Source organism: Sprattus sprattus, assembly GCF_963457725.1.
Source record: "Sprattus sprattus genome assembly, chromosome: 17".
Taxonomy (NCBI): domain Eukaryota; kingdom Metazoa; phylum Chordata; class Actinopteri; order Clupeiformes; family Clupeidae; genus Sprattus; species Sprattus sprattus.
In genome coordinates this window covers 13,265,711-13,280,552 of record NC_137915.1, presented here as the reverse complement: position 1 = coordinate 13,280,552, position 14,842 = coordinate 13,265,711, and the positions used below count along the sequence as shown (strand labels likewise).

Genomic DNA, 14,842 nt, shown 5'->3' with positions numbered 1-14,842 from the left:
GACCTGACCTGACCTGACACCACACAAACAACACGAACCAACAAAATCAATGAAATAAACAAAAGAGTAAACAAACCCAATCTGTGCTGGCGCCTGCTTCAAACTCAATTTAAATTCCAGCGCATGAACTCCTGGGTGCTCGGACTCCTCTCCTCCTGTTTTGCCCGTGTGTCATCCTTTCCTGAGATATTCTCTCGCTCTCTTTCTTTCCTACCCACCCTGACAGCCTGCTGAGTTTCACTAATGGGGTCATTTCATCCAGTGGTGCTGCGGCCTGATCTGGAAATTGGAATGGAGTCAGGTGTGAGTGGTGGGAAGCAGAAGTCACCCCTCTCTTTCGCCATCATCACCATCACACTCGCTGTTGTGTGTGTGTCGTCCCATCACCCCCTGCACCCTCCCCGCCCCCCCTCGCCCCGTCCACGTCCGCACCGGCACCTCATATCTGGTCGACACCTGCCGTGCTCCAGGTTGCTCCGTTCTATTTCCAGGGAAATGAGTCATATCACTATTCCCTTTCCCCGCGCCTTGCATCCCATCGCCACGGAGCTCATTCGCACTGTCCCCGACCTCGCTGATGTCATCAATCAACTCCGTCACCGTTAGTTACCCACGATTGTTCCCGCCCGTGCGTCGTCAGTGTTGTTTGTTTTCTACGCTGCAGGTGAATAGCGAGTTGGCGTTGGCAATTATCGATTAATTAATGAGTCGACGCACTGCTTGCTTTGCATTGTTTTCAAACTTAATGGACATGAAGTTAAGATGAAAAAAGATTGATGACATGCCGATGCCGGCTGTGAATTGATTATCATATGAAAGGAGAAAAGAATCGCTGTGCTACGACTGAAGGTACAGAGATACAGAGGAACAGAGGAACAGAAGTTCTTGTTAATGCTTTAGGGGAACCAGCAACACTTGCAAACCACGCCTGAAACAACAATCAACACCTTTCCTGTGCGTTACAATTTGAATCAGCACTAACAGGCTGCCTTATAGACCCCAAACAAACACGTTCGTGAATAATTAGATTGTTCCCTCTCGTTGAATGCAATCAGCGACTGAGCAAAGAATCGTTGCTAATTGAATGCCGCACCCTATTGTGCTTCAACAATGAGTCAAAGTCAAAAGAATTACATGTGAGCAAAAGCCTGAAATATATAATTAAACAGAGTTAAAATGATTGACTCACTAATTGAAAGACAAGTGCTTGAAAAATGATCAAACACCGAAGTACTACAGAGGGTGTTTTGTGTGCCATGATTAAAAAAAGCCATCTGATTCATTTGGCAGCATAAAGACCAACACATAACTGGTCATGTTACTCATGCACTGGGTTATCTACCCATATCCTGTATCCTGTAGCACTGACTACCAGGCGTAATTCTGGGAGAGGTTCTTGAAATCCTGGAGCCTATTTGACTCCTTGTCTTCAGTGAAGCCAGTTACATCAAATCAGCACAGAAATCCCTGTCAATGGATCAAAAGACGCTTCCATTTCCACACAGTCAAAGCCAAGCACACAGACCACAGGTGGACAACCCGACAAGAGCTGACATCTACATCTGGCCTTCACACTGTTCTGATCCAGTTTAGATCAGAGTCAGATCTTTTCTCTTCTTCTGCCAGCCTCAGGAACCCCACTGAATGAGTGACAATAGAAGAGTGAACACACATATACACACAAACTCATAAACACACACACACACACAAGCAGACAAACACACATACACACACACACACTTACACAAACAGACAGACACAAACACACACACACACACACACACACACAAACAGACATACACAGACAGACACACACACACACACACACACACACACACACACACACACACCCAAACACACACACACGCACACACACAGACACACACACACACACACACACATCTAGAGAATAAGGAAGCCTCCCACCAAGCTGAACTGCACAGAGTAAATGGGATATGAATCATCATTAAGCCCGTCAGGCCAGTAAGAGCAGCCATTAGAACAGCAGCGAGTCTGTATGTGTTTGCGCCTGCTCACTCATTCATAGCAAAACTGGGCGCCCATTCAAGCCCCAATTAAACAGGATTACATCAGTGAAAAGTACTGGAGGAACTATCAGTGTGGTGAGGACGGGGGACATGAGAGAACGGTGCTATGGAGGGAATATAAAGCACAACCTGATTTACTTTGTCATTCTGCGCCTGGCTTCATTCTGATTCCAGACATGCGAGTCAGGGCCGGTACTACTGGGAGATAGCAGGGGCAGAGGGAGGGAGGGAGGGAGGGAGGGAGGCGTCTCATACATCAAGCCACCTGACAGAGAGGAAAGTTCTCTGCGGAACTTTCTAAGAGTGATGGCAAATGAGCTGTTTTTCTTTTGTAGTTCTACACTCTCCCAATCCCGAGGTGCCGCAGCACCTTCACGGGCTCTTCAGTGATGTATTATGAAAAGGTTATCACCTAACAGGAAGTCCAGAAATACAAACATAATGGATAACGCTGAGGCAAAGAAAATCCCCTAACACCAAGTTTTCAATTTTCTTTTATATCTAGACATACTTAAGGGCATGACCCTTGTTATTCCGTGGTTACCATATATATGCACACTTATCCACATACATAGACACTTCATGCTTCCCAACTAAAGCGCATTTGTTTCCAATACTGCTTTCATCGAACCAAATTGTGTTGAAAATAATGATAACTTGCAGGCTAAATCCCTCTTCACTGACATCCAACGCCACTTTTATGTCTGGTGAAGAAAATGGAAAATCATGCAGCTTTTATAACTTATGAAATAGACAGAAAATCACCACTTCATCCACATAATCACTATAATTGATCCCAATGCTCTCCCAGTGACAATGGGAGGCATCACAGGTGTCACTGCAATAACCCCGCCGTCAGAGCTGTCCTTGTGTCTTTGGCAGAACAACAGTAATTAAATCAGACTGGGACTCCAGGCAGCGGGACGCGGCGAGGAACGGAGCTAGTAATTAACACACACCTCAAACGCTCCCAATATTGATCTGATGAGGAATAAAATCAAGTGATGTTGTGGGCGCTCGCTCCAGATTGTAATCACACATAAAATGACTTATGGATCCGAGTGCACGTAACACAGAGATAAAACCGACGACACTCTGTTTACAAAAGCATAACAAATCTATGTGAAATCATAAAGAAAGAATTTTGAAAAACATCAATGGCAGTTGAAATATGAGTTCTGGTGAACCTCATTACAAAATGCCAATACTCCTCCTAGCGCAGACAAAGGCGACCCTAACCCAGAACACCCAGAGATGGAGTTTTGCTTTTGCCATTCCAGATCACACAGACACGCAGACCAACGTCTTACTGAATAAGGAGAAAAGCTGCTGGCCTGAGACTGATAAAGCTCAGGTTCCCCCGGGACCCTTAAGCAGCTCACAGCACCAGTGCGGTCAAACAGAGAGAGGAGCCGTGAATAAAGTTGCTCAAACAGCAGAATCCACCCCTGATCCACAGGTTTTTCTTTTTGCTGACGACATTAAGGACTCGTCTCCTTCACTTTTTAAAATCTTCAATTTCATCTCCGATTCTCAACCCAAGTTTTCTGCACTCCATAACTGAATCACTCTTCTCGTCCCCATGACATAAGTTTGAGTAGTGACCTGAATTTTATATTCAAGAAAAACATACATACATTAAATCCCATGTCCTGATTTGACAGTTCAGGCAGAAAATGAGGGCTGCATTGTGCAGCAGTAAGCCTGGGGCCTCACCTGGGGTCCTTCTGGATGCTGTCGATGGAGGGCGACCGGGCCAAGGAGCCCTCGGGCGGCAGGGCGGGGCCCGACTTGCTGTAGGGGGACTCCACGGAGGAGCAGTACTGCAGTGTGCGGTAGGGGTCGCCGTAGTTGGCCGTAGAGGGCCCCGTGGCGTAGTTGGCGCTGCGCGGGTACGTGCCCGTGGCGTTCTGGCTGCCCGTGCGCTGCAAGGGGACGGAGTCAACACCGGGAGAGGGCGGGGCTAGGGCAGGAAAGTAGGGACAGAGCAGAAAGTTCATGACCTGATCGCAGAACTGGTTGACTAGGTCTAGGAGCAGTGGAGAGCATGCAGTGGGTTTAGATGTGGTGAAAAGACAGACACACACATACAGACACACACACACACACACACACACACACACACACACACACACACACACACACACACACACACACACACACAGACCAATGCAGATGTGATGAGGTTAAAACAGATATTGTCCGACACACAGAGGAATACACACAGTGAGAGATCAGCGATCAGTCACACATTGGAGGCCAACACATGAAGAACAGGGGGAAAAAGGAGTAAGAGAGTGAGAGAAAAGGGATAACAGGAGTGAGAGAGAGAAAGAGAGTCAGTCAAAAGCACAGGTCATACACCACAAGGTCACCGTGGGTTAATATTCAGGACAGACTTAGCTGAAATCTGTGGTGAGAGAACATATACACACACATTTCACAGAGTAGAATAACGTCAGAAACAGGCATTAAAAAGAAGAACATGCACCAACTTTTCTGTAGTTGTGTATCTGCAAGTGTCTGTTGGCTTTAGTGGAAGCTGTGCCTATGTGTCTGTGGAGATGGTAGTGCAGATTGATGGAAGTCATTAGGTGAGGATATGACCCCAAAAAGGCACAGAGGGAGAGTCAGACAATAAGATCACACCCCACTTCTCAGCCCCATCACCCCGCCGTGCATCATTAGGGACCGGACAAAACAACAACGCCACAGAAATTGGTGTCCGCTTCTTCTGCTAAACCAACCCCAGCCTGTGAGATGCTGTGTGCAGAGGATAACCCCGTTTCAGCTAAACGTACGCCCGTGGAAGATACACACTAACACAAGGAGACAGTCACTTTGGGGCCGGCAAATAAATCTAGTCCGGGAAAGATCAATAAGGCTACATTTCGGGAGTGTGGACCTTCACCGCAGCGCAGCGGTCACCAGCGCAGGGGCGCATTTGTCACCACACGAAGACTTTAGGAAGGAGAGGAGGAGAGAAGAGAGCCACCGGGGGTCTCTGCGGTGGCGGCAGCGGCGGCCATAACTGTTTTAGTTTGGCTGGGCAGGGGAAGAAATACACTGCATCCACAGTAGCATCTAATGATAATTAGGAAAGAGGGATAAGATAGATGAGAGGCTTCAGGGCAGAGAGAGAGAGAGACAGAAATATATTTAGGGAGTGAAAGAAAGAGAAAAAAGAAAGAAGGGGATGGAGTGAGAAAGAGATGAAAAGGGCGAGAGAGAGAAAGAGAGGGAAAAAGAGAAAAGGAGAAAGAGGGGACAAAGAGAGATAGATGGAGAGGGAGTGAGAGAGAGAAAGATAGATGGAGAGAGAGTGAGAGAGAGAGAGAGAGAGAGAGAGAGATGGAGAGTGAGAGAGAGAGAGAGGCTTGAGAGGTTGATGGATGAGGCTCCCTGTAAATATAACTCCACTCCGGAGTGTGAGATAGACTCCCAGTTCACGGGCCTGTCCCTGCAGCTAATGAGTGTACACTAAAAGGGCAGCATACACAATTGCCCTCTTTCAATTACACACAACACAGCATATATAATTCACCACCCTCTTATGCTGAAGACATAAGCCCATATCGGACCTAGCTTAGAAAGACACCAACTCATTCTATTTAACGAGACTCAATTCATATCTTTTTGTTGGTTTGTTTCAGATCAGTCATATGGTGGATACACAATCCCCAACACACTGGGCTCACCGTGATGAAAGCAGGGGGGCATATCAAGGCATTATCACGGACACAAGGACACAGGCTTGGACTCTCTTTGTAGAGGACAGGGGGACGTATCAGGGCATTATCACGAACACAAGGACACAGGCTTGGACTCTGTGCAGAGGACAGGGGGAGGACGTATCAGGGCATTATCACGGACACAAGGACACAGGCCTGGCTCAACTGTGTGCTCGACAGATTTTCCCATCTAACAGGGTCAGCCTGTTCACAGCTCCCTAACTGGGAGCGGCAGGAGGACTCTCGGGAGAGGGGCGTTAGCAGTCGGTGTGAGAGTGTGTGTGTTTGTGTGTGTGTGTGTGTGTGTGTGTGTGTGTGTGTGTGTGTGTGTGTGTGTGTGTGTGTGTGTGTGTGTGTGTGTGTATCTATGTGTGGTGTGTGTCACGGTAATTCAATGCGGTCAGGACCGGACCGGTCCTCTACTCTACTGTACTCTACTCTGACACGGGACTGTGTCCAGTGGAGGTGACATTTCAGTGACCTTCAGTGGCTCCATTAGCTCATGTGATCGAGCGGAGGTCGTGTGCAGGGTGACTTGTCTGCACCTTGCGCATGAGAGGGTCTCTAAATATGAAGTCATAAATAAGATACACAACCACAGAGAAATGAATGTGCACACACTGATAGACATGCGCACAGACACACACACACACACACACACACACACACACACGCAAACTCAATCACAAACACACATAGGAAAAAAATACACATGGACATAAATGGACACACACACATACGAACACTAACAGACATAGAAACATACACACACTTTATATGTCTGCACAGATCATCCTGCGGACCTAACAAGTCATGGATACTGGAGCTGGCCTACAGGTAGTGACAATCAGCAAGTCATTTACCAGCTACATGGCCATATTTTACCCTCAGCCTGGACTGATCTGTGTGATCAAGAGAAATAAGAAAATAAATAGTCCATTACAGATTTGATCAGACTGTGAACACTGTGACAAACTATCTATCTCTCAGGTCGTCTCTTTGGTATCTACTGGCTCTAATGCTAGCCCTTCACGGGCAGGAGTAAGGCGCTACTACTTACAGCCAAAGATGCTCATAAACAAGGGGTTAGTTTGTATCAGAGCACTCCATTTTGTCATTTCTCTTGTCATGAAGCAAAAGCACTCCAGCGGAAGTTCCGGTAGGAGGTTGAGTGTAAAGTCGATCTCTCAGCTTATCCACTATAAAGTGAAATCCACACTGAACACCTCTGCTAGTAAGCACTGGAGTATAAAGTTACATTCACACTGAACACCTCCGCTAGTAAGCACTGAGGTATTTATTGCGGAAGGACAAAGACTCCCCATAAACTGCGCTCAATACACGAGCGGCTCGGGTGTATTGTCCAAATGTTACGGTGCCCATAATACCCGACCTCACTATGCAGTAATGTGTGCAAAGAGAACCTGGTTGGGACATTAGATAACTCCGTGTACACAACACTGTAACAGCTGCCTGCTTAACATTTGTGTTGACACAGTGATGGATTCTCCTTATTAATTTTCACGCATGACTCCAGCGCCTGATAATGCATGACAGGGCAGCCTGTTCACCACTGACAAGCTGGGTTTATTCTAACTCGCTAATTCTTTAATTAACATCCATTCTAAGCCTTTTTCATTTGTCCGGTCGCTCGCTCATTTTGCGCCTTCTCCTCTAAAACTGCTGACAGGATCTGTCGACTGTGTGAAGGACACTTTTTGGATAACTAGCCCATTTTCAATTAAATCTAACTTAAGGGAAGTTCATTCCCCTCCATTTAATTTTTTAATGTTTCAATTAAATTGCTCAAATGAAGCCATGCTAAGTGTGTGGTCCCTGTGGTCTTAGAGGCTAATATTTAATCGACACTGAAATACCAAAAAAAAAGGATTTTTATTATTATTATTACTTTGAATGCAGCGGTAGTATGACAATTTATAAAGAACTGTAGTCATGTCAAGCTTGGAATTTGAACATTTTATGAGAAGATGGAATCCTATTTCTCTTCCTTTTTCTTTCATTCTTTCTTTCTCTGAGTCTTCCTCTCTCTCTCTCTCTCTCTCAGTTGTAATGTTGTGGCGTTGAGAACTGACTGAATTTTCTATTTATGCTGATAATGGGATGCTCTTTCAAATGACTTGACCTTTCAGATACAAATCACTGTGTGACAAATTTCCTCTCTGCAAAGGGGAGAGCGGGAAGAGACCGGGCAGGATGTTGGTGGTGTAATACGATCGTAAACAAACAGGTCTTTCTCTCTCTCTCTCTCTCTCTCTCTCTCTCTCTCTCTCACTCTCCCCCACCTCCTCTCTCTGTGTCGGTCCATTGCTTTTGACATTGCTTTTCCAGCATGAAATTGCACTTTAGAAAATAAAAGTTAGGTATTTATTCAGCCTTCAACAAAATTAATAAATAAATATTTCCACTTATGATTCCTTGGATTCTTCTGATCTACAAGCTGATAGTCAAGGCCGTGGAGTAGTCAGAATGAATCACCATAGCTCTTTCTAGTCATTGTCCCAAGGCGTCTTTGAATGTTATCCTGAGGAATCCTGAGGACGGCATTTCATGGAGTGTGTCTGCAACCACTCCCTGCATCCTTTCTCCCCGCAGATACAGCTGAGAGAGCACTGCAGCCTTTTCTCACTGGCACAAACAAACAAGGAAGTGCTGTGGTTTCACACACCCATAATGCATCAAAACCCCTGAGTCTGGCCCTGCTTTGCTTCGCCTCCTCAGCCAACAGCTGCTCCTTCAGATCAGGAGGTGAAAGCCGAAACTCGAGGCTCGTCTCCAGACGTACTTCTATGCTTGCCACTTTTACCGAACGAGCGGTTAGGTGCCATGTGTGTGTTCCGACAGCTCGACAAAACACGGCAAATTCTATTCAAAATGACTTTTTTTTTAGTGTGGATTACACTCTCCCTCAATGTTTCTTCTTCCAAACCCGAGTTCTTGTGATGTTTCTTGGCCTGGCTCTGTGCTCTCGAGCGGGCCAGGGGATGAAACAGAGCACACACACAAACACACACACACACACGCACACAAACACACAAACACACACACACACACACACACACACACACACACACACACACACACACACACACACACACAAAGCACTCTGCTGCACACTCTAAGCTGACAGTCACATTCACATTGAACCACATTTACTTCAAACTTGCCAACCTTCACATCTCAGAAAATATTGAGGATTTTATTTTTCCAAACGGGAAGCCTGTGGGAGCTGGGAATTGGAATTGGAAGAGCTAGCCTGACTAGCCTGACTAGCCTTGACATTCATACACACTCACACTCTCACTCACATGTATTTGCCTCCTGATTCATAGGAAATTCATATTTAAATACACATCTAGGTCACTTGAACAAGGCCACACATTCCCATTTACGAATCCCCATGTCCAACACACATCCATCCACAGTCACATTCACACTCATTCACAATAACCTCTACACTGACATCGACATTGACCTTAACACACTCAGATTCCTGTTGAGAATAACATCTTTTCAGGTCCTAGTCCTGAGATGCAGTGCATGCGCAAACAGCCACGCTTCACATAACAAACAATTTAAGCCCTAACCTGTCTGCGGAACACAAGGGACCTGGGACCAGGACCTCCAGAGCCTCAGGGCAGCATATTTCACGCCATAAAGTCATGGCATATTGATTTAACTTCTGCTCCTGAGAGTGGCCATGTTGGTAAGTGTAAGCATCCATGCATGTGTGGATGTGTGTGTGTGTGTTTGTGTTTGTACTGTATGTGTGTGTATCTGACTGTGTATGTTGTGTGTGTGCGTGTGTGTGTGTGTGTGTGTGTGTGTGTGTGTGTGTGTGTGTGATACTTCCTCAGCCTTTGAACACAACTGGCTTATGCATATGTGGGTGTGTTGGTGTGTGTGAGTGTCTGGCTGACTGTGCATGTTGTGTGTGACCCTCCCAGCCTTTGAACACCAATGGCTTATATGTGTGTGTGTGTGTGTGTGTGTGTGTGTGTGTGTGTGTCCCTCTTTGTACACATTTTATGTGTGTCTGCATGTGTAGCACTCCCCCCAGCCCTTGAAACATAACTGCCTCATAAATATCTGCTCCTTGCTGTGTCTTGTCTCCCAGGTTGCGGGAGGGACACAGGGCGGCCATTTGCGTGCTTCAATGCGTCGTTAAAGGCCTCTTCTTCTCCCATGACACTTTGGCTCGTACTGTCCCTCAGCGTGAGTTACTCCAGCTATCCATCATACGTGAGAGAGTGGTCCCGTGTGAATGTGCAATTGGACATTAGTCACGCACCAACTGAGAGGGGAGGCGCCTTGGAGTCACACTTAGTGCCAGCACCCCCCATCCCCCCGCCCCCCGTTTAAATGCTCACTTTTGAACTTCACTGATTTCCTTACCACAGGGGACGAAGGAAGGGTTTTACCTCGGGAGCTCAGAACACAACAACTCTTAGTTTAATGGGAAGGGGACGGAGGGCCTTTCGGATGTAGGACCTTAATGGCTAGTCTCGGGAGTACAGCAAAAACAGTAGTCGTAACACTTGTCACATATTACGACGTTGGTGCTTGTGTACTTCGGCGCTTGTGTACTTCAGTCTTGTGTACTTCGGCGCTTGTGTACTTCAGTCTTGTGTACTTTGGTGCTTGTTTACTTCAGTCTTGTGTAGTGTACGTTTCACACCACAAACCCATTTCCTCCCTCTAGCTGCCCTTCGTGTGTTTGTTATTTTTCTTCTGGTTTATTATCGTCTTGGTTAATGTTTCGGGATATTAAGCATCGTTTAATGGTCTGTGGCACCAACCAAACGCATGATTGATGTACACAGCCTGCTTTGGAGCGGAGGCTCTTTTGGCGGGGGGTTTAGCGAGATGCCCTGAGACTGAAACTGACAAAATGAGAGGCTATGTGATCATCTACGCACTGAGAATTAAATACAGGACTGTGGCGGCCCCCCTTTTAACACATGCACCAGAGCCAGGGCATGGCAGTATGCGGGTGCATTCATGCATCCAATGCAAATAGGCTGACATGTCCTGTTTCTTTAATGAGCTGAAGCGCAGAGGAGACGTGATGCAGACTCGTGCTAGGCTAACGTTAAGGACACTAGGGAGCAGTATTTGGCTTATCGCTTATGCCGCATGGTGCAAAATGTTCCCAAACGCTACCAACAGATGCAAGACAAATGCAAACAACTTGGCTAAATTTGTGTCTTTGGCTGTATTCACATGTAGTCAGAGTGCTTTTTCATGTAAAAAAAAAAATGCTTATCTAAATGGCAGTCGAGTGTGTTTTTTGTTAGCATAACAATTTATGCTAATCTAGAGTTAATGTTAGGCAACAAAAAAGTTTTGCTTGCAACTGCAATTTCAGTCTGTATCAGTTGTTCAACACTAACAAAAATTGTCATGTCATATAGTTCACTGTGCGAGTCAAACATAATGAGTTTCATCATAAGTTAACAACTCTGCTTGTGATCGGTTAGCTGTTAAAAAAGCACTTGACGTAAGCGTTTTCTTTTTCTGAGAAGTTAAACTTTTTTCAACTGAAAAAGACGCCCCAAGGTGCATATAAATAAAAAATAAAAATGCTCTGGGCAATTTTGAAAACATGGTCTACTCCATAGGATTATTATGTAAAACAGATGCTTCAAAAACAATGTTACGTGTGAACACAGCCTTTGAGCTACATGTTTCAAACGATGGCGTAATATAGCTTTTCGCCCAAATGTAGACATATTTCAGTATACTATATCTATATATATATATATCACAATTATATTGTATCACGTGTGTCATTTGTATATCATTTGTATTTAGCAGCCCCTCAATCTGATTGGTTTGAAACTTTTCTAGGTCATTCTAGGTTCTAGGTCATCTTATTTTGTTAGTAATGCTTTTCATGTCCCCTGTTCTTCACACAGAATGTGTCTGAGAAGTCCTTTGCCCAGAATATTGTGGAAAATAAATAAATAAAACATGAGACAGAAAAAGCTGAGGGTATTGATCGTGTATTGAGGATCATAACTTCAGAGCTTGATGATTTAACTCTGATAGAGCCTTAGAAGTTCCTAACTTAACTCCCTCGATTAGTGTATATAGAACCTGAAACAAGTATGACAATTTGGTTCCTTAGAGCAACAGTTCCCCTGATGCTCAGCAGACCTTATATGACTGACAGTCATCCCAGCGGTTCCTTCTTTGTGTCTAAGTTCTGGTTCCCCTCTGAGTGTAGTGGGCTGAAGATGCCTTACAGAGATGGGATGGCATTCTGCATGTCTGCAGTATTTCTGAATAATAAAGAAATCCTTTTGAAGTTTAAATAACGTAGCCTTTGCTGTGGCAACCTGCTCACAACTCAAGCTGTGACACTGTCGGTTCAACGTTTTTAATTATTTGAAGGTAAGTCTTGACTTTTCACAGTCTCTGCAGTTCAAATTGATAGAAACGCTGTTGAAAAAGATAACATGCCCTTCAGCTAATGCTAATGAGTGAGTGTATTATTCATCATAACAAACACTAAAGAAGCCTCCCTCTCACCCACCTCTATATCTCTGTACATTTGTCTATGTGTGTGTATATAATATGCATCTCATATATGTTAGATGTACAGAGACAGACAGATAGATAGATTGATAAACAGAGAGAGAGATAGAGAGAGTGTATGTGTGTGTTTATTTGTTAGAATTATGTGTAGTACTTACTCCCGACTATCTTTGTATTGTTTGTTAATGTTGGAAGGACCCCCTTGAAAATGAGATAGTACATCTCAAGGGGCTATCCTTGAAATAAAGAATAAAGAATATAAGCTACTTCTTTGCTCATGAAGACCCTCAAAATATAAAAAGAAATAGCAATATTTACAGCATAGCATTCCTCCAACTGGGACACAACCTGCTATACTCCTTTTATTTCTGATACATAAAACATGTTTTCACTCTTGTATACAGCACACAGACTGGCGCAGTCCTGTTTTAAAAGTGGCACTTTCAACAGCAAGAGCTGAACACTTATAGCAAAACTTTCCTTCAGTGCTGAGGTAAAATCAAGGTCTAGTCTGTTTTCCTACTTTGAAGAGGAAGGCATTTAGCAAAGTGTCAGAACCTATTATTTAGCATATATAACAGATTCTGCAGGAAAAAAAGCAAATTGGTTTAATGGATTTATGCAAAGCAGCTTCTCTTCGGATGTGCCTTGTGTCATATTAGCTGGCTTTGATGAAACAGCCTCGCAAAACAGCCAACAAAAAAGAAAAAAGAGAAAGAAACACAGGGGCTTGGCACTAACTCATTGAAGAGGGGCCAGTGTTTGATTAGGGGATGGAATGCACCCCGTTCCATTCAGTCATTCCTCAGAGACAGCTCTTCCTCTAGGGCTGGGTTAATCTCTCTTTTCAATCCTCAGAAATTATATTTCCCAGCAAATTCCCCTCTGCATATGCCGATGTCCTTGTCCTCCACATACAACAGACTAATTGACTTGATTGAGTTGCAATTTTTCATGGCGCAAAGTCACGACTGCAGATACAATGCCCATATGGAGAATTATATATAGAGAATCACATGAGGAGAATTACAGGCAATGATTACTGGATCACCAGTGCAACAACTCCTTAGCAGATTTTGTACACATATCAGCAGACTGACTAACTCATAATAGGTAAGTGTCTTGAACACTGGCATTCATTTTCCACTCGCTGTATAGATCAAGTCTCTCCACAGAGCTTGGTTCCTGGGGTCCTGCTAACAACCACCCATGCTGAGCCAGCGCGTAGCAGGCATCCCTGACTGCGGGGGGCGCTAGTCTCTGTGTGAGAAGACATGAACTCCTGGTTCCTTCCCTCCCATCCCTGACTTATGTTAAGACTCTGGTCCTGCTGATTAATACTCTTCCTGCAGAGTGAGATCAAAAACACTTTCTAGACACAGGCTACTGACCTGCTTCTCGAGTATTTAACCAATCCACTATACCTTGCCTAAGGCTATGGCGGGGTAAAGTCTTTTTTACAACAGGTTTGTGTTGATATTATGTTCAAAGAAAGTTTACCAATCCACAGGTAGACAGGCAGACAGCATGAAAGACACAGAGATATACAGGGAGAAACTCTGAGAACCAGACAAAAATGAGAGAGGAAGGGAGAAAAATCGAACGATTGATTCACAGCCACATATCAAGGCCTGTTCTTATCCTCATAATCTCATAACATGGATGAGAGAGAGAGAGAGAGACAGAGAGAGAGAGAGAGAGAGAATGAACACTCTCCTACGCCCTGCCCTGGCCAATCAACAGTCTTGTCAATGGACTAACAGAAAGCTTGAGGTCTTTTTTCATAAACTGCATCTTAGCAACGCCTGAGCAACAACCAAGACATTAGCACACTGCTTTGCTGACTGATTAGCCTGATAAGGGCAACACTTGCCACGCAATCACCCGCATCTCCGCAAGTAAGGCGTTCTATGCCCTCTAGACAAAGGAATAGACCTTTTTGTTTTGAGTCACTCACACAGGCATATTATCCATAGATATCACTTATCAATGTATCCATCATCTGTCAATCCATCAATAATTTACACCACTGGCCTCTAAGGTGTTTCTTGTATTGACTGCTCCCTTAATTTCTCTCCTTGTTCTCTGACTGAAGTCTGTCCATTCACGCTGGCTACATGCTAGCCAGGCATATCATAGACTGGACTGACTGGAACTGTGAAGTAACACGGTCACTGTGATAAATCCATTAGCTTTTGACCAGTCAGACGAGTTTAAAGAAGTTTACTCCAGGGGAGGGGGGGGGGGGGGGCAGCAGAGCCTCTTTGGTTGACATACAGCCGTCTAATCCCCAAACAAGCTTTGGCTTGGCCTGGCCAGGTCAACAGGTTCCAGGGAACAGATCGAGAGAACACTCCAGATTCTGTGCAAGAGCATAAGACCGCACGCAAAAGGCCTCTATGGCAAAGGGCCGTGCCAACTGCCAAGTGGTTTGTGGGTTACATGAAGAGATGGGGGGGGGGGGCAGGGCAGGATCCCAGAATGCATTACTACGCACAGCAAGGG

The 14,842-nt window shown here is 45.0% G+C and overlaps 1 protein-coding gene across 2 annotated transcripts in view; it reads right to left on the bottom strand.

The window, feature by feature from the left end:
* Positions 1–14,842, bottom strand: part of ctnnd2a (catenin (cadherin-associated protein), delta 2a) — a gene marked incomplete at both ends in the record, with an annotated part of 269,841 nt that overhangs the window by 126,787 nt on the left and 128,212 nt on the right. For both annotated transcript variants that reach the window (XM_080854737.1, XM_080854738.1), the window contains one exon: positions 3,765–4,011. In XM_080854737.1, the coding sequence (XP_080710863.1) occupies positions 3,765–4,011 (247 nt within the window). The remainder of the gene's footprint in view (positions 1–3,764; positions 4,012–14,842) is intronic.